Source organism: Pseudochaenichthys georgianus, chromosome 2 (assembly GCF_902827115.2).
Source record: "Pseudochaenichthys georgianus chromosome 2, fPseGeo1.2, whole genome shotgun sequence".
NCBI lineage: Eukaryota > Metazoa > Chordata > Actinopteri > Perciformes > Channichthyidae > Pseudochaenichthys > Pseudochaenichthys georgianus.
This window is the reverse complement of record NC_047504.1, coordinates 3807156-3831500: the sequence shown is the minus strand read 5'-3', so window position 1 is coordinate 3831500 and position 24345 is coordinate 3807156. Positions and strand designations below refer to the sequence as shown.

Here is a 24345-nt window from a genome sequence, read left to right as displayed (position 1 = left end):
CCACCAGAATGAATGACTCATGACTCTGGTTATCCTGATTATCCCCCCAATTGCCACCACAAATGGCTTTGCCTGGTTTTAGAGGTATTTGGGGTTTTTCTTCTACGCAGCTTTTGTTCCAACAGTAATATTTGGGTAGAGGGATGGTTTTTGGTGATGTTTTTGGGAAGGAGGTAAGAATCAGGGCAGGCTAGGGAGGAGGGGGAAACGAGTAGAGAGAAGTGTGTGACGTTTCGCCACACAAGTCACAACTAAAACCACTAAGAATAACCTTGTTACGCTCTGACCCCCCGCCCTTTCCCTGCCTCCTCTCCATCATTCCTCCCTTCCTTTCCTCTCCTCATGCATTCTTCCCCTTCCACTGAAGATTGGGATCAAATGTTGGTCTTGTGCAGTGAAGACATTTTTTTTCTTTAAATATACTGCAGTTTAGAATAACAAAAATGTTCCTTTGCAAACAAATGTTAGATTGCAAATTTCAAATGTTAGATTGCCGCAAATGCATGGGTTGGAGTTACTGGTAGAAAACAAGACCATGTTGTAAATATATGTTTTAATTTAGCTAAATAAAGCTGTATTCTTTTGGTTGGAATCCTCTGTATCTGCAATCTGGCCTCATTGGTGGATATTGTCATGAAAAAAGTATTCTTTAGAATAAAACTAATAAAAGAATACCCCTTGTTGTTCACTAGCAGTGCCTCACGTCTCATGTTTAGGCACTTTTTTTTAATGGACTATGTAGGTGTGCTTGGAAGCAGATGCTGATAGACGTGTCAAATTAAAGGCGCAACGTGAAGATCATAATCTGTTACAAGTCATAGCTTGTTGTCGATTGTTTCAAGAGAGAAATATTAACGTTAAGAACTATAGATTGAGCTGCTTTAAACTATCTTTTAACATTATAAACACAAACTAAAAAGGAAAAACAATGACCAAGTAAGTAAGTATATACTCAGTCATAATAAGGAGTAAAAGATTATTGTCTTACCTTAGATTCACATTTTCTATGAAGGGACAACTTGCACACTGGAAGAGAAGAGACAAAGTTGGGTTAGCAGAGAAGAGCACACCTGGATGAAAAGACAAAGAAACACAGTCTCTACCTGAGAGTCCATTTAAGAGTCACTTTTCAGAAGTGACTGATTGTCAATTGCAGTTGAGAATTGAACGTATTCTGTCTTTTGACTCAGCTGTGTGCCGAATGTGCTGCAAAGGAAACAAGGTCAGCTCCATCCTGTCTAACATGCTGTGGTGCTGCCCCCAAGTGGCCACAGAAAGCAAACATACATCCATACATTTGTTTGTTTCATCTTATTATGACCCTTTAGAAAGAAGTGTAACATGGTCAAATAATATGAAACGACTGCATTATTCCCAATTAAAGTAGGAGTTTTAATACATATTGAGAAACAGTGAAAGGATGGACCTCCAGGTGTGAAAAGACCATGTTTCTGAGTGTGTACAGGTAGGACGGTTGACCCCCCACACCTGCTCTGTAGGTGGTCCCCAGGTGGTGTGGGTGTTTTTACATGTGTGAGCAGAAGTGACGACGGTGTTGGTGCAGGAATGTTCCGGGTGGTCTCACGGAGAAGCTAGAAAAACACTCTGGTTCATTTATGCAAGCCATGTGTAATGGTGATAAATGGAGCACTTAGTCATTGTGTGCGTGTGTGCAGCTGATTGGTAATTATTTGGAGAGTTAAGTGAATATTTGTCCATCTAATTATCTACTTATTACTGACTCATATTTCATTGAGTTGTCGTCGCTGGTCATGCAGGTGAAATCCTAGCTTAGTAATGATTCTGGAGCATGTTTTAATAAAGCAAAAGGCTGAGAAATGATTAAATCTGTATAAAAACACTAGTTTTAAAACAAACGTATCTTCCCCTTACTTGCCTATATATGGTTGCCTGGCAACTGGTCGCAGGTTATAACAGTATGCAAAGAGCGTGCAGGTGACAAAACAACCTCAGTCACTTAAGACTCTGTACATCCGCAACACATCTGGATGTCAATGACACATTTGATCTCTTTGTCCACAAGCCCTCTAGCAATGTGGCCTTTTCACTGGGGCGCCTAGCAACACTTCCTGGTATCTGTAAAGGGCAGGGAGGATGTCCAATGTCTAGTGAACATACAGTGCTGTAAAACGCTCACATTTAATAGCACTTCTTCGCTGATTAAACCGCGTTTGCGCACATGAAGCTGCTCCTGGGGGCCGTTTTGAGCTTTCAGCTGGATGACTTTAAGCTTTAGCATTTGGCAAGGGAAGCTTACTGTATTTTAACATAGGGGATGATTGAACAAAAGGGGGATGAAAGGGGGAGTAATTCTCCCGTGCTCCCCTTTGCTCTCTTTTCCCTTTGTTTTGCATGCCTATCTCCCAATCCCCCTATACCCCTAATTTCTCTGTCTTTATCCTGCTTCGCTCTACCCCCCCCCACCCCTTACCCCTCTTTCCCTTTTTTCCCTCTTATCTAGGCTAATGCAGCAGCAGCAGCCATGCTAATTTTAACAGCAAATCCTCAGCCAAAGCCCTATACAGGCGCGCTCTGCTACCACCGGGCTTCCACTCGGCTCCTGCTAAAGACGCAGTGTTTGTACTTCAAAAGGGAAAGAGGGAGAGTGTGTGAGAGAGATGGATGGATGGAAGGAGGGAGACAAGAAAGAACATTTGAGGCTGTCCGGGAGTCCTTTCACGTTAATTTCCCCTGGACTTTTTCTTGGAGGGACAATAAAACCTTCAGTTCTTCTAAAACTAGAACCAAAATCGTGCGAGTGGATAGTGGAGGAAGACGGGGCTTAAAGGGCAGGGAGGAAGATGGGAGAGACACCGAGGGTAAAAACAGCAGACACATGCAAACATGCATACTGTGTGCACACGTTGGAATAGAAAGGCAAAACAAAGGAGATGGAGACTGAGAGACAGATGTAGAATACGGCTGCCAAACACATTTTACATCACTGAGGACTGAACGTATTTAGACTTTGGGACTTTGAATAAAACTAGCTTTTCAGTTTCAAGAAATATGATGCATTTTCTGACCTTTTATATTCTAATATGATCAAATCAGTTCATACAAATGTGTAAAATAAGTTTAAAGGGGCCCTATTCTGCATATTTTCAGGTTCATATGTATTTTGTGTCCCTACTGTTTGCTTTAATGTTCAAAAAGCTCTTTATTTTTCTCACACTGTCTGTGCTGCAACACCTCTTTTCACCCTCTGTCTGAAACCAGAGTCCAGTGTGCTCTGATTGGTCAGCTGGCCGGCTCTGTTTTGACTGGTCAACCTCTTAGAGATGAGACTAATTTGCACATGTCTTATGGTTATATAGAATTAAATGTTTATTAATGGCCAATGCCGATATTTAATGTTACTACCTTATCTGCCAATATGTGTCCATACCCTTATGCATCCCTACTTTATTGTATCCCCATTGGTTTGGAATGTTTGTGTTTTTCCCCAATGCATGCTGGGACAACACCCAAGCCCTCCTCAACAGGAATCAGAGTCTGAGTGAAACTCACCTTTGCAGATGAAGCCCTCCTTGGTGATGGCCTGCTTGCATATATCACAACTCACGACCTTCTTGAACGGCTTCAGCTTGAAGGTGTGTGTGTGGACGCCCTCCAGCTCGTCAGGCTGTGGGAGGAAGAGGAAGGAAGAGAGATCAGGAGGGAGTCGGTTGAACGGCTGCCAGCAGGTCCTTGGCCAATAGCAACACATTTGAGATTCAGCTATGATATATTGGTCGACGGCTACTGCATGTTGGGGGTTAGATCTCAGGCTTTGATGGCGTTGGTGAACTGGTTTTACTTGTGCCTTTACATTTGTATATATTTCTTTATATGTGAGACAAATGCTTAATTTTCAAGTTGGATTCATTGATAATAATATTGATAAAGTACTTTCTCCAGGGTAAAATACTGATACATACTGAGAATTTACAAATATTACAGTACAACAGTTAGAGATCTGAGCAACTTATTTTTGTAAATGTTTCAATATTTTCTCACATTTTAAATAACAAATGATGAATAGACTGATCAAATAGGTGATACTTGTTTATTTAAATCATGTTGAAATGTCTAAATAAATCTTTCTGGCCTTTTTTAAACCAAAAATGCAACATTATACAGTAAAGGTCACATTTTAAAATAATAATAGGTTTTTCTACCAATACAGTTTTGTTGTTTATTTGATCAAAAAAGACACACTTTCATAGCTGAGATGATTTTGTGTCACAATGTTGCATGGACCTGCACACACACGACACACACTGACATAGCCCGCCCACCAGCAGAGGATGCTTTCACTTTGAAGTTTTTAATTAAATGACTAATTAATGATGAAGAGGAGCGAGGGGGGAAGAAAGAAGCCTCACAGCAGCCAACAACCTCAAAAAACTCTAGGAATGATGTACGCCTGGGTGTGTGTGTTCATACTGTACTGTATGCATGCGTGCGTGTGCGTGTGCGTGTGTGTGTGTGTGTGTGTTGGAATATTTCCTGCCTGAGGACACAGAAGCTCTAGAAACTGCACCAAAAACTGAGCAGAGCAGAGAGGAATAAAAAGTGCTCAGCATTTTCTGTATACCTAAAAGCAATGATATTCAGATGACCGTGATGAAGGTGGGGTTGATGTGTTCATGTGAGGTGGGGCTAACAGAACATTTAAAAAGGAGCCCTAGAGACCTCTGCAAAATGAATTCCAGGACTTGTTTACGATGTATTTGTGACATTCCCAACACTTTCAAAGCATCATTAAAACAAAACTGTCCTTCCAAACAGCTGCGCATTACTCAATGCTGAATCGGGAGGATAACTCAGCCAAGAAGACTGTAACTGGGTCACTAGAATTTCCCTTTGATGGTGCTTTAACTTTTAAGCAGCTCAACCTGACACAGAGCTTAACATTTTTTTGACAAAAAGAGAGTTTTTTTAGGACCTTTTCAGTCATTTTTTCACAGTTTGGGGCCCAAGTGACGCAATGCAGATTACGCATGTTTTAAGTAATATATATTATTTTAATCAAAGCTAGTTTGACACTATTTCAGAAAAAGTATGCAGCTATTGAAAGCTTCTTATTTCGCTCACCCCTTGTTTCTCACCTTCCACCACTTTACTACTGATCTCTTTTCGCACAATCCCTCTGTTTGAACAACCCCCTTGGTGTGTCATAATGATGATGTCATTTCCTCTGTGTATTTGGGCAGCTGGGCCAGTCCAGGCTGGGCTCTGCTGGACTGTAAACTTTATTGAAAGCAGTATTTTAAAAGACACCTTGTTCCAACTATCACCTTGAAAGAGTCTCTTCATGAACTCACGTGTAAACAATCCCGTGAATCATCTGAGAGGGATTGGTCGTTTTTTGTGTTATCCGTGGCTACATTTTCAAATAATTCTTGTAAATCGATTCCCAAATAATCGATTCCCAAATAAACCAAAGTAAATAGGATCTACTTTAATATTAAATAAATCAAACCCCAATGTCAACAAGACCATTTTCTTCCAACTACGCCAATTTTCAGCAATGAAAGTTGGACCAACCAATCAGCTTCTAGCACAATCTTCCCCAAAGCTTTCTAAAATTGGGCAAACCCATCCCATAATCAGTGGAACAGTTGTCAGCATTGCATTCCACCAATCGGTCATTCATGATGTGTTGAGTTTTTGTGCACACGAGCTACTCTTCCTTGTAGATTTGGAGGAATATCATGTGTATCTTTTTTGAATGTTAATTCCAGGTACACTAAATTAAAACCATCTCTGCTAGCATAACTCATTCCAACCACTACTACCACTACTGCTACAACCAGTACTACTCCAAGTACAAAGGACTGCAGGTGATATGAGGCCCACTGATGAAAGCAGGACAGAGGATTGTAATCCTTTGCTTCTTTGTCTTTGAGCTCATTTTCTCTCCGATGCTCTCCGGCCTTTTTCTTTTTTTTCTCTCCATCTGCCGCAGTCAATTTGGCTCAAAGCTATTACAAAAGTGTATTTCTCAGCGTTTTCGCCTCCCTATCTCCCTACATCTTAATGGCTTTTGTCACACTGTGACCCACTCGCTAGAAGCTCCACAGAGGAGTCATGGCTGACCTTGGTTGCACAGAGCCGGACGCAGCGTGTTTCAACAGGTAGCGTTTAACAAACAATACGCTGATTAAAAAAAACGTGGAACCAGTATGTAATCCAACTCATTAAAGACATTCTTATTTCACAAGTTGGTAGATACAGTGGGGCAAAAAAGTTTAGTCAGCCACCAATTGTGCAAGTTCTCCCAATTAAAAAGATTAGAGAGGCCTGTAATTTTCATCCTAGGTATACCTCAACTATGAGAGACAAAATGAGGAAAAAAAATCACATTGTCTGATTTTTAAAGAATTTATTTGCAAATGATGGTGGAAAATAAGTATTTGGTCAATAACAAAAGTTCATCTCAATACTTTGTTATATACCCTTTGTTGGCAATGACAGAGGTCAAACGTTTTCTGCAAGTCTTCACAAGGTTTTCACACACGGTTGCTGGTATTTTGGCCCATTCCTCCATGCAGATCTCCTCTAGAGCAGTGATGTTTTGGGGCTGTCACTGGGCAACACGGACTTTCAACTCCCTCCAAAGATTTTCTATGGGGTTGAGATCTGGAGACTGGCTAGGCCACTCCAGGACCTTGAAATGCTTCTTACGAAGCCACTCCTTCGTTGCCCGGGCGGTGTGTTTGGGATCATTGTCATGCTGAAAGACCCAGCCACGTTTCATCTTCAATGCCCTTGCTGATGGAAGGAGGTTGTCACTCAAAATCTCACGAGACATGGCCCCATTCATTATTTCCTTTACACGGATCAGTCGTCCTGGTCCCTTTGCAGACAAACAGCCCCAAAGCATGATGTTTCCACCCCCATGTTTCACAGTAGGTATGGTGTTCTTTGGATGCAACTCAGCATTCTTTCTCCTCCAAACACGTCTAGTTGAGTTTTTACCAAAAAGTTCTATTTTGGTTTCATCTGACCATATGACATTCTCCCAATCCTCTTCTGGATCATCTAAATGCTCTCTAGCAAACTTCAGACGGGCCTGGACATGTTCTGGCTTAAGCAGGGGGACACGTCTGGCACTGCAGGATTTGAGTCCCTGGCGGTGTAGTGTGTTACTGATGGTAGCCTTTGTTACTTTGGTCCCAGCTCTCTGCAGGTCATTGACTAGGTCCCCCCGTGTGGTTCTGGGATTTGTGCTCACCGTTCTTGTGATCATTTTGACCCCACGGGGTGAGATCTTGCGTGGAGCCCCAGATCGAGGGAGATTATCAGTGGTCTTGGATGTCTTCCATTTTCTAATAATTGCTCCCACGGTTGATTTCTTCACACCAAGCTGCTTACCTATTGCAGATTCAGTCTTCCCAGCCTGGTGCAGGTCTTCAATTTTGTTTCTGGTGTCCTTTGACAGCTCTTTGGTCTTGGCCATAGTGGAGTTTGGAGTGTGACTGTTTGAGGTTGTGGACAGGTGTCTTTTATACTGATAACGAGTTCAAACAGGTGCCATTAAGTTAACGAGTGGAGGACAGAGGAGGCTCTTAAAGAAGAAGTTACAGGTCTGTGAGTGCCAGAAATCTTGTTTGTTTGTAGGTGACCAAATACTTATTTTACTGAGGAATTTACCAATTAATTCATTAAAAATCCTACAATGTGATTTCCTGGATTCTTTCCCCCCATTCTGTCTCTCATAGTTGAAGTGTACCTAGGATGAACATTACAGGCCTCGCTCATCTTTTTAAGTGGGAGAACTTGCACAATTGGTGGCTGACTAAATACTTTTTTGCCCCACTGTATACTGAACAGCAGCTCAGGTTAAAATAAAGACGGACCGCAGACACTTTCATTAGAGGTAAGGGAAGTAATCTGAGCCGAGTGATACCCATCGTGATTATTGAAGAACTGCTGAGATGGACCAACTAAAGAAGACGATGCGAGAAAGGAAAACAAAGGGTAGTATAACAATGCCAATGAAAATAAACAGATACATGTCATGTTGTGAAACTGTAACCCACTCACATGACCTGACAATACACTGCTTTGAATGAAACCTCATCGGTCGGGAGTCTTGATACAAGAAATGTTAGTCAATGACAGTTCCATTCAGATTCCACGATTCTATTTACTGTAACAATTTAAACTTCCTGCTGTGGGTCAAATAAAGACTTCTGATAAACCCAATCAAAAACGACTAAGATGGGCATATTTTGCAGTGTGCTCGTCTAGGTTTATAAATAGCAGTTGAAGCACCTTGGTGCCACTCTCCAGCCCTGATGTTAAAGATGACCTGGCAGAAAGCCGCTGGCTAAACCAATCAGACACCGCCAGCTGTGTCACAGGCAGGAGCCATGGTTACCTGGCTGCCACGGCAACTGGGGTCAATGTGTCCTGTCAAACTATGATGGATGAGGTAGGAGTTTTTCAAAAAAGGACAGAAAAACATAAGTTTGCACACACATGCCAACGTTGAGTCTCGCCACTGCACATGGTTGCTGGATGGCTGCCATGTAGCATCTGGGATTCAGACAGAGAGGGAAAAGGGCCCCAGCAGGTTAAATGGCGAGTAATCAAATACGAGTATAACAAGGATCATACTTAGTTTGAGTAGAAACGACCCTCAGAGTTTCACAGGCTCACACACACCGGGTCCCACTTCTTAAAACTTTTAGTAAAATATGTTACGAAAGCTCATAATTAGGCCTGTAATCAGAAATCCACTTCCCTAATGGATGCCATGAGTTTCTTAACCATCCATGACAGATTTTATTATCCGGTATGAAACAACTTGCTTCCTGATGATCATATCAAAGAAAAGACAACGTTTTGCCAGGAAAGGAACATTCAGGAACTAGTATCTTTTTAACTTTCCCAAAAAGTTGAGATCACTTACAAAATAGCAAGGTATACATATTTTAGATGTTTCTTGATGCTCCTAACATGTACATGTGTTCCAAAGACAATCTAATGCCATTGTGAGATTTTCTTGAATGGTATGTAGAAGTTCAAACTCCAACGCCATGGCCATTTGTCACCAAGGGTGTCGCCAAAAATCAAGAAAACCAAGAGACTCAGGACGGTCATGAAGAAAACCAAATTTACATGCTGAAATATTTGTAAAACGATCACTAATTTATAATTTAAAGTTCCAATTTTGGTCAATTCACAATGATGGAGTCATTTTTGAGAGTGTAAATCTTAAATGGCAGCTGTGTTTTCGACTAGAGAGCCATCCTAAAGACGTCCAACACCAAAAACTGAAAAAACACAAGCCCTGTCCTCTGTGTCGTGTTAGGAGGACAATCCCAGGAGACGCCGCGGAGAGAAAATGGAAACGGAAAGACAGAGATGGGATGGAAAATGGATGTAGATGGAGAGAAAAAGGGGGGATAAAGGGAAAGAGTGAGTGGTCTAAGAGCAGAGGACGGAGGAAGAGGAGAGTAGGTGTTTTTGTGAGAGTGTGTTTGTGTGTGTGTCCGGGCTTATAGACAGCAGGCACAGTAAATCAAGGCCCTGTGCTCCTCTCCCCCAGTTGCACTTAGCTAATGAAAAGCATCACTACGCTACCTCCACCGCGACCCCACTTAGAGCCAAGATCTGGGAGCAGGAGGGAGTGGGGAGGGGGGTTGACTCTTTCAAAGGCATGCTCTTTACCTCTGTAACCGGGACAGGGCATGGACACAAATTAGTCCTGGCACGTACAACCAATCACAAAACATGCATGTATTCAGTCATGCGTGTACACCTTAAGACATAAACCCCACTTATTTGTTATTTATCATCAATGACTAGCTAGTATCTAACACACTCTAGCAACTGATTAATGAAATTGTCTGTTAGCTAGATCTCTTATTAAATAAAGTGCATGCAGTCTGTCAAAAATGTGCTGCAAAAAAAAGTTAAAAAATGTAAGCGTACTGAAGGCAAATTGGAGATAACGACATGTCAGACCTAAAATCAGTTGGAAACGAACACGATTACCAATGAATTCTAATATTTCCCCCTAACTTATCAGTACAATGTGTCTGTAAGTGTTGCTAATATGTTTTCTGTTTAAGGTGATTATATGTCAATATTGTGTTAAGTGCTTGTTTATGCTGCCTCCAAGTGGCAAGAAAAAATCTGTTAATGCTTGTTTATGCTGCCTCCAAGTGGCAAGAAAAAATCTGTTAAATACAAGAATGTGTTGCAGTTGTTCTTTGAGGTATTGATGTCACAATGGCGGTTACCACAACTCCTCCATGGACACAAATCTACACTGCTCACCACAGCTGATCACATTTCATGTTCTGTATCAGACCCATATAATACAGAAGTCATCCGAACCGTACCCACCACGAGCAGTCAAAGCTAAAGTCTCAATATAATAGTAATTGTTGATGTCTGGAACTTCCTGTTTACAGTATGTCAGGTGCATTTTGAGGCACTGAAACCCAAACTAACACTCTCTGCCACACAGATTCATCAACACAAAACCCTGTAGTCTTATAATCGCCCAGTCAGATATCCATTTGTGTACAACAACCATCTAAAAGGAACGATGTTTAAATAAATAGAGGACTCTTTCTGTATAATTAGCTGAAAGATTAGATGTTCTTATCGGGGGCACAAAAAAGGTATTTCTTTAATAAAACATACATGTTCAAATCGGAGCAATTTATTCCTCTCCTATTCCTCCTGGAAATAATTTGTTTGCCAAGGAATGCCAGAGGCTGCAGCAAACACTCTTTCCTTCCTAAGGCTGTCCGTTGTAAGATAAATACTATGTGACAGAGAAAGTGAGTGATTGAGGTGAATTGTTTTCTGAGTTAGTGACTACTTGGTTGATGGACGAGGTGAGCAGAGGGAGCGAATGAGTCACCCGGACAAAAATAAAAAAGGCAAGGAGCTCCAAACCCAGCTAAAAACCTTGGATGACATGGCTCGATGAAGTCAAGCATGAGGAACAGGCCCCACAGACACTAACAGGCCGGGGGAAAAGAGAAGCCAGGGATGAAAAAGCAGAGCCACACCTGCTTTCAATTTCCACCAAATTGAAATTCTGTAAGGCACAATGGGCGCCTTTGTGAGACAGAGAGAGTGAGAGAAAACGAGAAGGAGAAACAACAAGAGGGAAAATGGAAACCAGGATGATATTTGTCATATTTGTGTGTGTGAGCATGTCAGCATTTACATGTTTGTTTCATAAGCATATACAAATGAAAACTATGGTGGACTTATTCGCAGGGAAAAAACGTAGAAGGTATCCTTCGTATTTGATCAGAATACTACGGTGAAAGGGGACAACATTTGGTAAAATATAATCTATGCATCTTACCTAACCCTCATAAAATAACTTTTCACATTTAGAACATAGGGTTTTAAATGTGTGAATTGCTGAAACACATGAGTTACTAAAGTCCAGATGTTTACAAATGAATGTATGTAGCATCCTGAATTATTGTAGCATTATAATGAACCACATATATATGTTTTATTTAAGCCAACATTCTATTAAATCACAAACCTATTTGGGTGTTCTACTGCTCCATAACAAATGTAATAGAAAAAGCTGTTTAAAAGTGGAAAATATCCATATGTTATGTGACATTTGAAGATTGTAATGCAAAGTGATCTTTCATTAATGCAAGCAGCATTTATGGATTAAATGTATAATAAAAAAAATTGAAAATGGCATTTGACATTTAATTAAAAAATACCTGCTGCACAGTGGACTATAGAAATGTGGAATTAATTAATGAATTAAATTAATATATACATTGTGAACTGGCTTTCCATTTTTACAACAAACATATAAAGTCCAAAAATATGTAAGATATGAATCATATCTTTACAAATCTAAGGCGCTGATACATTGCGTTTCTTACCCTGTCTACCTCCATACTTCATTGGAGTATGGATCAGAGTACAAGCACATACATGTGAGCGCAGCATGATTTATTTATGGCGCTGAATACAGCCGATCCCACTGGACTGACACTGTAGGCCGGTTGCCAGGTTGGAGCAGATCCTTGAAGACCAGAAACGGTCTACCACCTGCTTTAATGTGGGTGTGATGTTTTATGGATGCAACAAATAATCCACATGCATTTGTGTGTGCACGTGAGGGGGTATCTGTTATACTGTTCGCGCGATATGATCAATACCAGGTGCAGACGGAGGGACACAAAGATCAATGAGCTGTGATCATGAAGTCTAGGCCGCTTATGATCATTAGCCAGCTGCTAATGAACTTAGAATGCTGTGTTTGCAAATTAGCTCCACTCTCTTGAGTCCATCTCGGGGAAATGAACCCACCCACACAGGACAAGAGCAAAACAGAAGCCCTTTCCATTTTTCCTACATGTTGATACACGTCACAAGTTCATATGCACAGGTGTGTGTGGCTAAGTCGCCATTTGTTTGTATCTATGTAAGCTCTTAAACAATACTTATCAATTTGTTGAGAGTGCCTATGGTTTCCTGCCAATAAATAAACACTTCTACATCTTATGGCTGTCATAACTTCAAGCTTTTTGTGATGTTTGATGGTGCACAGATAGAACTTGGGCAGGGATCCAGACTTGGGTATGAGATGCGGGGGCAGAGCGGTGCACAGTGCCCCGGGGAAGTGAGCTGAAGCTAGGTCGCGGCATGGCTGGTGTTGGCCCGGGGGCCTGGAGGGAGGCGTCCGGTCACATCGCATATAAATCACCTGGTCACGGATACACAGAGCGTTGTTTAGCCAGAGTGACGGCTCACACTCTCTGAGGATAGTCTGACTCTCAAAGATACAGTACCACACGCAAGGCATGTATATAGTAGACACATGCATAAAGAAAAAGAAAGGAGGAAGCTCCGGAGAGAGTTGGAGGGATCTCTGTCTGTGTGGCAGCTGAGCAGCACATTGGGTCCCTTCGGAGGCTGTTGACCAAAAGAAGGTCTAAGTGCAGTTCCATGTCTTTTGGAGGTGGGAATCATCATCAAAACTATATCACCATTGTTATTATTACATCTAGGAAAAAAGTCACTTTTTCCACATATTTTTAACAAAGACTAACTGTTTAAATAAATAGACCAATCCAATTTTGACAGAGGGTCAAACCCACAATAAAACCCAGTTGTTGATGAAGCCACATGAGGGTACTTGACCATTTATGTCAGCCAATATCGCTAATTATTGGGATTTTTACTAATATTTGTAGAATTTCAAATCACTCCATTGACTGCAAAATTAAACAATTAAGAAAGTGTGTTGGGAAAAAGCTTCCTGGCCCGCACGCAGGCGTAGAGAAATCTTCATTATTAAAGAATGCCCTCACCCAACGCAAGCTAATCACCAAGCATGGCTAGCAGATACGCTCTTATTAGCAAAGGAAAGCGGTGGTGGTGGCGAAGTCGATAGGGACTTAGCTTGGCAACTGGAAGGTCACCAGTTCAAGTCCCGGCAAGACCAAGTGCTACCGAGGTGTCCCTGAGCAAGGCACCGTTCCCCACACTGCTCCCCGGGCGCTGTTCAAAATGGCAGCACACTGCTCCTAACACTAGGATGGGTCAAATGCAGAGAAACAATTTCCCCACGAGGGATTTTTTTTAATTTTTTTTAAAAAGAGACATTCCTAATACTCGCCAGGCCACACACAGAGACATACAGAGGTGACACATACAGAGGCATGGCAGGCGGTCCAATCAAAGGATTGATTTTCAGAGCTCTCCAGGGGTTCTGTTCAGTCAATGAGGAACTCTGTTAGACAACTGAAGACATGATGAATCGACCATACATTGTTGCTTACAGTTTTTCAGCTGCCGAGTACTGGACTGCAGCATAAAAGGAAATATAACTTGTTTGTTGAGCAGATTCATAAAGGTTTACTGATTATTATGCAATCTGTAATGTCCAACAGTGTCACATCAACTACAATAAGGCAAATAAATCACAAAGCAAAGAACCACCAATATGAAAACAAGTTGTAATTTTCCATATACATTATCGTTCAACCTTATCTGCCATAGTAAGGTATTTTGCTTTATCAAAATGGATGCATCAGAAACCAGAATAACATGACTTGTATGGTACTATGGAGGGTTTCTAGTGTATTATGTCACACACTGTGATCATAATCTAAACTAAGAGGGTAGCCAAAGTTAAAAACTAACAAAAAATATCCCAAGGAAAACGTTGTTACATTTAGTTTAATATTGTTCGTTTGGTGGTGATTGGCTTTGTTTTCATCATTAAGTCACAGTTGTGTTATAGTCAAATATATAAATGCAAATAAATATATGTAATTTCTTGTCCAACATTGACAGATTTTGCCCAAGCGGCGACCTCTGGGAAGAGTAGAGCCAATGGAGAATATCCAACAGAGGGTGACTCCTGTGGTTGCAAAAATGTGTCAAATTGTATAGAAGTCTATGAGAAAATTAACCACTTCTGTTTCCAAAAAACCCTACAAGATTGGCCAAAACCAACATGGCGATGAGCAAAACGCTAGACCAAGGCATTCAAACTTCAAACCAATGGGTCATGGTGTTAACCGCCCTTTTATATACAATCTATGTGTTTCAGTGATCTTTTTTAAATGTTCAAAGAAAAGGGCTAAGTGCAACATGCATGAACTGACTTGATTGCACAAAACCAGATACTTGCCCTATTTTATGTTTGCCTTGCAATTTTACAAAATCCAAGTAGTTAGCATAAGAAAACATCTGAGGTCTGTACTCAAACGTGTGACTCTGCATAATCCCAGGTCTGGCTGCACTCGGGTAAACACCTACAGGAAATTCTTTAGTGAATATGCAAAAGAATCATATCGCTGGTGCCGTGTCAAATAATGATTGTTGTTATTCAAGGCTGCTTAGCATATTGTAGAGTAGTAATTAGCACACAGAAGTATTTGGCCAGTGCTGTACAAACTAGCCTTCATTTGTGGCTATTTCTGTCAGCACGTCAAATCTAATATTCTCTCTCTGTGTGGGGGTGATAAATAATGAATAGCGTGTATTTGAGGAGCTTTCTTAGAACCCGCGTTTTGCACGTCACTCAGCTTCTCCTTGATACACTCCTTCGTCTCTCTGCTGATGTCACACCTCACAACACTCATGTCCTTCCCCTCTCTATTCCCCTTCATCATCATTTTTGTTGTCGACCTGAAGGGGCGATAATGTTGGATCGGAAGCCTTGCATCTGGACAACTCGATGTCTCGATTTGCATATGAAGTGCGTGGGAGCTTTCCCTCCACCCTGCCTCTCTCCCCTTGCATCTAAATGGCCCTCTCCCCCACTGCAAGCTACAGAAAAGTAGGGCAGATGCCTCATTTAACACTTGGGTAGGATCATTATACGCTGTGTATACATTATAGCAGAAAAAAAGCGATACATACACCTACTTCTTCATTAAAGGTGGTGTTGCATTGCAACTATGAGCATAAAAAGGTAGGTAATGTTGGAAGAGGCAGTTTACATACAAATGCTCATTGTCTTTTTATGGTTGTGTGTGGACAGCATCTTAAAAGGCAGATTCCACATGTAAAGGAAAAGGCTTAAATCCTCAATCTATGTGGCTTTGTCAGAAAAACATGTCCCTATTCACCCTTAATCCAAACACATCATCACACATGTCAAGTGGTGTGTTGGCGTGCTTGACTTTTTCTTTCTTTTTTTTCAAACCAAGATGCTGCGTGTAAATACCTCGGTTCCTGACACACTCAGTCAGTCCCAGATAGCAGGAGAAGCGAACAGCAGCAGATTAAATTATACAGGAGAAACCAGAAATAGCTCGAGGGCGCGTGGACCCGACGCAAGAACGCGCCGATGCGAGTCGCCACGGAGCAGTCAACTAGATTAGTCCAGCAAAGATCACGCAACAGAGTCAACCACTGTAGATCCGCCTGCCATCTTGTCATGTGTGACAAATCTGAACTTCACCTCTAGTGACCAGAAGATGAAGGATGTTAGTGGTGGGATCTAAGTTTGAATTGCATTAGACCTTGGGATACTTCCACGGGAAAAAAGTCAAATGTTAACCAAAAATAATAATGAACAAGAATCAGAAGCAACAGGGGTGCTGCTGTGTTGTCAATTCAAAGGAACCATTGACCATGAACTCCTCACTTCCTCAACACATCAGACGTAAACATAACCGCCCACGTGACAACACTATGGAAGGTCCATTGGAGCAATTGACAAAACATGGGTAGAAAAGAAGCATTCAGAAATATCTCATGCCTCTTTTGGGAAATCTAACTACATCTGAATCCCTAGCAACCTATTGCTGGATCGAATGCATCTCTGTCTTACCCAAAACATGCAGGAGAGGCAAACCCAGGTGCTGGCCCTCCCTGCCAGAGCAGAGGGCAGAGACAGAGACACGGAGGGCATCCTGGGAAAAAAGAAGGGATCTCCAGGCTCACGGAAGAGATCCATGGTATTCCAAGGCATGCCCAATGTTTCCATGCACGTTTTGGCGATGTCGATCCATGATGGAGGTGCACAGAGGGGAGGGAAGGGAAGGCTCTCGTGTTCTCTCTCTGACGGCCTCAGTCAGTCTCCCGCATCTGCGCTCCCTCCCTCTCTTGCTTCCACTCCTGGTCCTTCCCTCTCTCTCAGTCACTCTATTGTTCGCTGCCTCCCTCTCTTGTCCCTCTTGAAGTGTGGTAACTTTATTCCATGTGGCAAAAGGGGGGATGTGAGTCTTGGCCTTTATTTCTTTCTCCCTCCCCTCTCCTCTCCTCAAATGATCCCTCCTTTTCCCCTTTCTTTTTCTTTAACCCTAACACACACACCCTATTCATTGACCACCGTCCACCCCCTTGCGCCGCATACCTCACCTCTATTTCCCTCCACCTCTCCGCCCAGAGCATGCTCGCTCTTGTCTGCGCTAATGTCACTTCAATTTTTCATCGGCAAACCCCCTTCCTGTTTCCAGATCTCCACTCTCCCTTCAGAATATCTGCAGGGCTCGACAGATGCTGTGACGCAGCTGAGAGGCCGGACAAACAGTGGGAAGCTAACAGGTAAAGGCTGCACAAGTTGGCGTGGGACCAGTAGAAAATATAGCTGAGATCATCACTGCGGTGTACAGACATTGTATATGCACATGCAGTCTCGTGCACACACTCAAAGAAAGGCCATGTTCACATATGCACACAATAAGGACCATATGGCCGTGCAGTACTCTCCTGCGGTGACATACTGTATGCAAGGGAACTGACATAACGGTAAGAAACACTTTATGGGGTATTCCAAGAAATCAGTGTTACACTTTCACAAACGCTTGCTCGAGATTGAAGCGGTAAAGCAGCCAATACTGCTTTAAAGGATTGTTCTTGGAAGCTTTACTGATGATTTCTTTGTCTTTTTTCCTTTTATTTTCTGAAATAAAGGGGCTAGAAATGTCAGATATATCCTCGTTTATCTTGTCACCTGACTTCCATCCTTGCTTCTGTCATGATAACTATGCTTGCTAGAGGTCTGTGCTGCCCCCTTTTGTTTTCAATTATCTGATTGGACGATAAAACATTGTAGTTTGTGTAGCAGGCCGCTTCTGACGCACATATTCGAGGGTACAAAACATTCAAACTAAGCCTTCAGACTTCAGGGACCGGTGCTTATCTTCAAATTTCTTTAAAAAATGTGTAGTTTCGAAGCTTAGGAAGACAAAAACTGATGACATAATTTGTCCTGGACCTTATCTGATAACTCAATAAAGTGTGCCTTTAAATGCACTGCATGCTGTTATAAATATGACTACACCAACATGTTGATAACCCTGCATAGATGCATACCAGTGGGTTTTTCATCCTCCAAGGTCCCATGTGTGCATAAACAAAATATTCCACATGCATGTATGCGTACATTTCCCGAGCACATGTGTGAGGTATATCGCTCCATGCATGTGTACATCTACATCAAGTACAGCACTGAATCAACATTATATCAGCGGTGCGGGCACATTACATCACTCCACAGTCAGATCCATAAAGGGCTAAGAGCCAATTCATTTTGAGAAAACACCCTCTATTGATCCCTGCTGCACTCCATCACTTCCACTGTAACAGTTACCACAATCCATAGGCTAACCTGACACCAAATCTGTGTGTGTGTGTGTGTGTGTGTGTGTGTGTGTGTGTGTGTGTGTGTGTGTGTGTGTGTGTGTGTGTGTGTGTGTGTGTGTGTGTGTGTGTGTGTGTGTGTGTGTGTGTGTGTGTGTGTGTGTGTGTGTGTGTGTGTGTGTGTGTGTGTGTGTGTGTGTGTGTGTGTGTGTGTGTGTGTGTCTCCCACTGTGTGCATTAACATAATGTCAGCACAGTTGGGGGAATGCTTGTCATGTTAACTCCTGAACAGTTTTTAGTTTTGTTCGAAACATATGACTTACTCCCTGCAGCCAACTGGTGTAAACTGGGTTGCTATAGCAGCCTCTAGTGGCCTCCAACCAATCCTCTGCAGACAGGTACGCTTTTATAAAACGTGCATGCATCTAATGTTTTTTTTGGGTGCAGCCAGAAGAGACATTAAGGTGATACTTTACCACCTGCAAAAAGCATTGATTTTGGGTGTGCTTTTGGGAGTGGTGTATTTTCACAGTACAACATTTTTGTACAGTGAGGTCAGGTTCTTATTCCCCTATTCCCAATGCAACATGTCGGAACTCACTGAAAACAGCCAGCAGGCAGGCACAAGCACACATACTCTTTATTTCCCAGAGAAATGCACTTGTGGAAAAGGCTATTTAGGCCAGCGTGGGACAGTACATCTCATTAAATCTAATGATGTTAGCAGCCTTTACCAATATAACATTTGATATACATACACTGACAAATGCAAGATCTCCACCAACACACCAAAGAAGTTCAAATATTTTGGTTGTACTAGATATACTGTTTGGACAAGATGGAAGAGAAGAGAATTCCACATCTGCAGGCCCCTCTTCTGTCGCTGGAGAATCCATCACATTAAAGCTTTAATGCTAAAATAACAGAGCATCCATCAAACTGAACGCCAGCGAGTACTCTGCAGATCCCTGGGCGGGGTACATGCCCACCGTAGCCACAGTTGGACGATATCGCTCAAGGTGGAAGGTGAGCATGTGATACATACAATGAGCAACGAATGGGGTTTTCCATGCATATGCTGAGAGAAGCAATCTGCAGGGTGAGAATAGGGAGCCATTCAGCGGACAGTTTTCCCATCACCCTCTTCTCTTTTGGCTGTCTGCAGTACTGCCTGATGTGAATTTACTGCCCTGGGGGACATTAGGTAAATGAATAGCGAGGCAAGTAAACAGTAAATGTACAGGAGAGGAGAGGAAGGGTAAGGAGACAGGGAGAAGCAGACTAAAAGCAAGGACATTATATGAAATATAATTAAAAGAAACGGAGAGGAAAGAGACGAGAGGAAATCCAGTTAAACGAGAGGAAAGTGCAGGGGAACCACGGAGAGCAGAAGAAAAGAGACAAGGGGATAGGAAACTACATTTTGATGGGAAAAGAGATGAAAGGAAACAAGAGGAAATTCAAAGAAATAGAAGGAAAAAGAGGAAAGGACACACTGGGAGACACAGGGAAAGGAGAAGGAATAAGAAATAGAAGGGGAAAGGGAATACAGGAGAGCAGAGAAGCAGAGGGTTACCCTTCCATGGTAGCACCGTAGTGTCACCATAGTAACACACATGGAGAAAAACCTTTACCCATCATTCCCTCCACCTCCCTCTTTGTTTCCCCATCTCTTTCTTAAAAAAAAAACCGCTGCACAATCGCAGTCAAAAGACACACAATATTCCCATCTCCAGTTGTAACCCGGCCCTATCATGTGGGGACCGTGTGAGCCGGGTTGCCATGGAAACTGAACACCTCACAGCGGTCCTTGGAGGGAAGACACAGAGCCTTACCTCTCCACTTTCACCTCCCAGTCGGTCACGTGACCAGCTGTGATGCTGCAGCTGGAGCAGCCGACTCAATGGTCGTCATGCACACTGCAAGAACTTCTGTTGTGAGGCAAAATCCCCTTTTTTTGATTGTTAAATTAAACAACATGGGTCAGAGAGGGGAAACGCTTATTGCTAGGTAATTTTTTTCGACACTGTATACTTATGAGGAATTGGTCATCAGCCAACTGTTGCAAAATCAGATAAACAAGTGGTTGCAACCTTCAGTGATAATCAAACCAAGTTGATTGTAGGGTAATAAAGAAAGAAGAGGGGCTTTTTCCAATAACAACTGTATACTTTCCTAAGTGAGAAGAAAAGTTTAACATTTGTGCTAGATTTTTGGAGCAAGAACTCTTTATCAAGTAATATCCGTCCGTCCGTTAAGTTGTAAAACCCCTATTTCTTAGAACATATGAAAAAGAATTGGTGCCACTGCAACCACCACCCTTTTCTTTTCCAATAGTACAACCTCTTTTCAAGAATAGTCTAGAAATTAGTCCGTATTGTAATTCAACTAAGATTTAGAAAGGTGGCCATACTGGAATCAAGGACTTGATTTTGGAAAATAGCCAAAACAAGTTGAGTTTTACTGAAAACAGGTTGAAATATTCAAAATATAGACGGAAAAAGGATATCTTAATAGTTGTCATAATACATTTGACGGTGTAGGTAGAACAGTTAAAGATGTGCCTTATCTTCCTGCATTTCTAAAAATGATAAAACTGGGGTCAAATCCGGAAAAATGGTGCGAAAACCTTCTTCACTATCGATGTAATGACAGTATATGTATGAGAGTGTTCCTAAGAGGGAGAAAATGTCAAACAAAAGGAAATCTTTTCTCTAGATTGAAGAAAAAAAGCCAATGCTGAGAGGACATGCTGAGCTAAAGCTGTGACTGAACGAACATAATGGGTTGGGGATTCATTGCATAGGGTCGAGGAGATATATAATGAGTGTGTGTCTGCAAAGACAGTTACACACACATTTACGCACACATACAAGAGAGTGCGACAAGGGGAGTGTGGTAGGAATGAGCGCGGGTGTAGAGATAAGGAGCTGCGGCAATGGGGCGGGGGGGTTGCTGCTGGTGTTGTGGGAGGGTGTCGGGGCTTGGAGAGACGGGCGGCTGCAGCACTATATGTTACGGCGTCACCGCCAGCAAAATCCCATCATCACCACCAGACTTTAAAAAACCACCGCTGCCTGAGCGGTTCTCATACGCAACAGCAGAGGGAGAGTTACAGCACTGCAACACTCAAGTTTCAAACCTTTCCACCAATATCTAGAATCCAAGCTTTCATGATTCCAACGATGAGGATCAAATTGAAAGATATGAGGGGGCATGAAAGTGTCTTTACTTTAGGATAATATTCTCACAAGGGGACATCATTTTTGAAAAACTGCTGAGGGTGCAGTGCATTAGGCTGATTTGGTCAGTCCTGCCTGAGGATAAGTGCTATTAAAAAAAGCTCTCTCTTTGCTCAAGAGATGCTCATGGCGTTGGGAAAAGGGAAAAAAAATACCCTCCAAAAAGTATCACCATTTATCAGAGGATCACCTCGGGCACTGTTTCTGGTGCCCTCACATGTGTGTAAGTGTGTGTCAGAGGAAACAGTGCCATTTAGTTATATACATGATTGATTATCAGCTAGAGAGGAGCATAAAGAAAGCAAAGCATTGTGCTCCAGGTTTGGCTAATAACACTGCCTCCGGGGAAACAGACAAAGAAACAGGAGTGTGCGTTCGGCTGATACCATTCAATGAACTCCAATTGGCCTTTGTTGCTCATACACATGTGCCATGCCAACGGGATATGGTGCAGGGATGAAACCCTCGTCGAAAGCGAAAAAATACAGCATGACGTGCAATGGCTGGAGATGAATGGTTCCCTTTTACGGGAGTACGCAAACCCCCAATAATGGTGCATTACAGTTCTGCAGTTCCGAAAGCAAGGTGACCCTATGTATCAAGAGCAACTACCATTTGTTCCAGGTGGTTGCTGCAAGTGCCTTGCTCTAGGGGCAGGTCCAAAAACCCATGGTTCCACACCACCTCTATCTGGAGCAGCTGCCTGGAGACAATTTGGAGATTTTACACTGACCTTGAATCGGCACTTAGAGGGACACCAACCAGTCTTCCAGATCCCATGGTCCATGACCAGTTGCCAAGCTCTTTTTCACAGCTACGTCATTTGGTGGTGGAGGTAGAAGCGACTGAGTGCATGTAATGGATGAGTGGTATGATTGAGGCCCATTCCGATGTGTATTTCATGCAGGATGAGAATTCCAGATACATTTGTTGGCATTCATTGCAGAAGAAAGTCACCTGCGTGGGCTGAAGTGAGACATGAAAGACGACATGTGCAGAGCTCGTCATTTAAGTCCGTTGGATCCAGGCTCAATCTCCCATTCCACGCAAACCCCTTCCCCCCCTTTCCGCGAAGTCTTACCTTGTCTCGCTTGGCCCCCCGCAGAGGGAAGAAGCAGGCGAAGAGGAACTTGCCCCAGCTGACGACGGCAGCCAGGCACCAGTTGAGGCGAGCCATGCCTGCGTCTGTCCCGTCTCGTCTGCCAGCCTCTTATCTCTCCCCTTGGTGCCGGGATAGGATCCTGCAACCCCCCCCGGTAAAAAGAACGATGTCAAGCGGAAAAAGACCCCGCAGAGAAAGGAGACCCTCTTGTCCTACTCCGTGGAGCACACTTGAAAAGCGTCAGACGACAACAGGGGTTTTGTTTTCCTTTCAGGTTTTTTTTTGGGCAATTTTGGCAACCTGTCTGGCTATGTGTCTGCAATTCCAATTTGAGGGGGGGCTGGTGTGAAGCTACTGGCGTCCCACAAATGGACTAGACCTTTGGACAGTCTTGAGGGACCCGAAGCGTCAAGAGCCTAAAACTGTCTTCCTGTCTTGCCATCCATCTGTCTTTCTGTCTTCTTTCGTCTCTTCGGTCTCCACAGCCCGGTGTAGATGAGTCAGTCCTCAAAGTGTGATGAGCACCGTCGGCTGCATAATGCGAAGAGCCCGCTGCTGATCGACGACACTGTTACACACACACGCACGCTGGCATGCCCCACACTCCCAGTCTCTCACACACATTCACGCACATGTACGCTCGCCTGCAGAAGAAAAACAAAAAACGCTGTCCTGGCACATACATCCACAGGCAGAAGAGCCCCCCTCTCGTCACACGGTTCCCCTCCAGGCTCAGGATCCCCGGTGCTTGGCGCTTACACACTCCGCTTACACACACTCATCTCTCTCTCTCGCTCGCTCTCTCTCTCTCTCTCTCCTGCTCTCTCACACATACACACATGCACTGATGCTGCAGCACTTACTCAGCCAGCGCGGGAGGAGGGGAGCAGAAAGAGTGAGGGGGGGGGGGGGGGGAGAGAAAGGACTGGGAACATAACGGTTGAAGGAAAAAGATGGAAAACAGAAGGGGTTTTTTTCTGCTGAGAATGACAGATTGAGTGTATTCATTGAGTGTTTGTGTTTCAGAGTTGAAGTCAGTGTCGGCGAAGGAGAAGATGTGCGTATGAGCGAAAGTGCGCATCAAGTAGTGTGTTCACCGGGAGAGGTGGAGGAGCAACAGAATGGGCTGAAAAGAGTGAATGGAGGAGTCAAGATGGATGGATGACAGACATCAGGAGAGAGGGAGAATTACAAAAAGGGAAAGTCGCAGGGGGAGAGGCGGGAGGGGGGGGAATGTGTTTGAGAACACTGATGAACACACACACAGCAGCATGCGCAACATACGCACACAAGCGGACACGCAGCAGCCGTCACGGTGCAAGGCGGATACAAGGCAGGCAAGGGGTGAGATGATTGTAGTGTGTGTGGAGAATTGGGTCGAAGGGAGAGAAGGAGGGAGGAGAGAAAGGAAGGATGGAGGATGACAGAAGAGGAGAGGAGCGGGGTGTTGAATCATTGTGTCTTGGGTGATTATTTCCCTCGCACACACACACACACACACACACACGCGACTGCAGGTGGTGCACAGGCTCGTTCGCTGTGCTGCAGTCTCTCTACGCTTCAGTGGGAGCACATTTTCACTGCAGAACGCTTTTCTCTGCTATACCCCCCCCCCCCCACCACCATCTCATCCCCCCCCCAACCCCTCCCGCCCGGCACACCATCGCCACACCAACGCAATCACAACACATCAAAGCAATGAGCGAGGGAGATAAAGTGTAGAGAGGATGCTGTTCTGTCAACCCCGAGCTAGCTAAGCCTAGGGGGTGGGGGTGGGGGAGGGAGGGTGTTGAGGGGGGGAACATAACGCAAAATTGTTTGGCCGTATGGAAATGCGATGGCAGTAAAAAAGAAAGCAAAAATTACAAATCTTTCCATTGACAGAGAGCTGCTCCCATTAGAGTTGCTCTTCATATTTTCATACGTTCTGAAATC

The 24345-nt window shown here is 43.3% G+C and overlaps 1 protein-coding gene across 3 annotated transcripts in view; it reads right to left on the bottom strand.

The window, feature by feature from the left end:
- The window catches only part of tns1a (tensin 1a), a 78054-nt gene extending 54826 nt beyond the window's left edge, over nt 1-23228 (bottom strand). For all 3 annotated transcript variants that reach the window (XM_034098228.2, XM_034098235.2, XM_034098263.2), the window contains exons 1-3: nt 22390-23228; nt 3532-3646; nt 989-1026 (exon numbers count right to left, since the gene is read on the bottom strand). In XM_034098228.2, the coding sequence (XP_033954119.1) occupies nt 989-1026; nt 3532-3646; nt 22390-22485 (249 nt within the window). In that variant the 5' untranslated portion in view covers nt 22486-23228. The remainder of the gene's footprint in view (nt 1-988; nt 1027-3531; nt 3647-22389) is intronic.
- Between the last annotated feature and the right edge of the window lie 1117 nt (nt 23229-24345).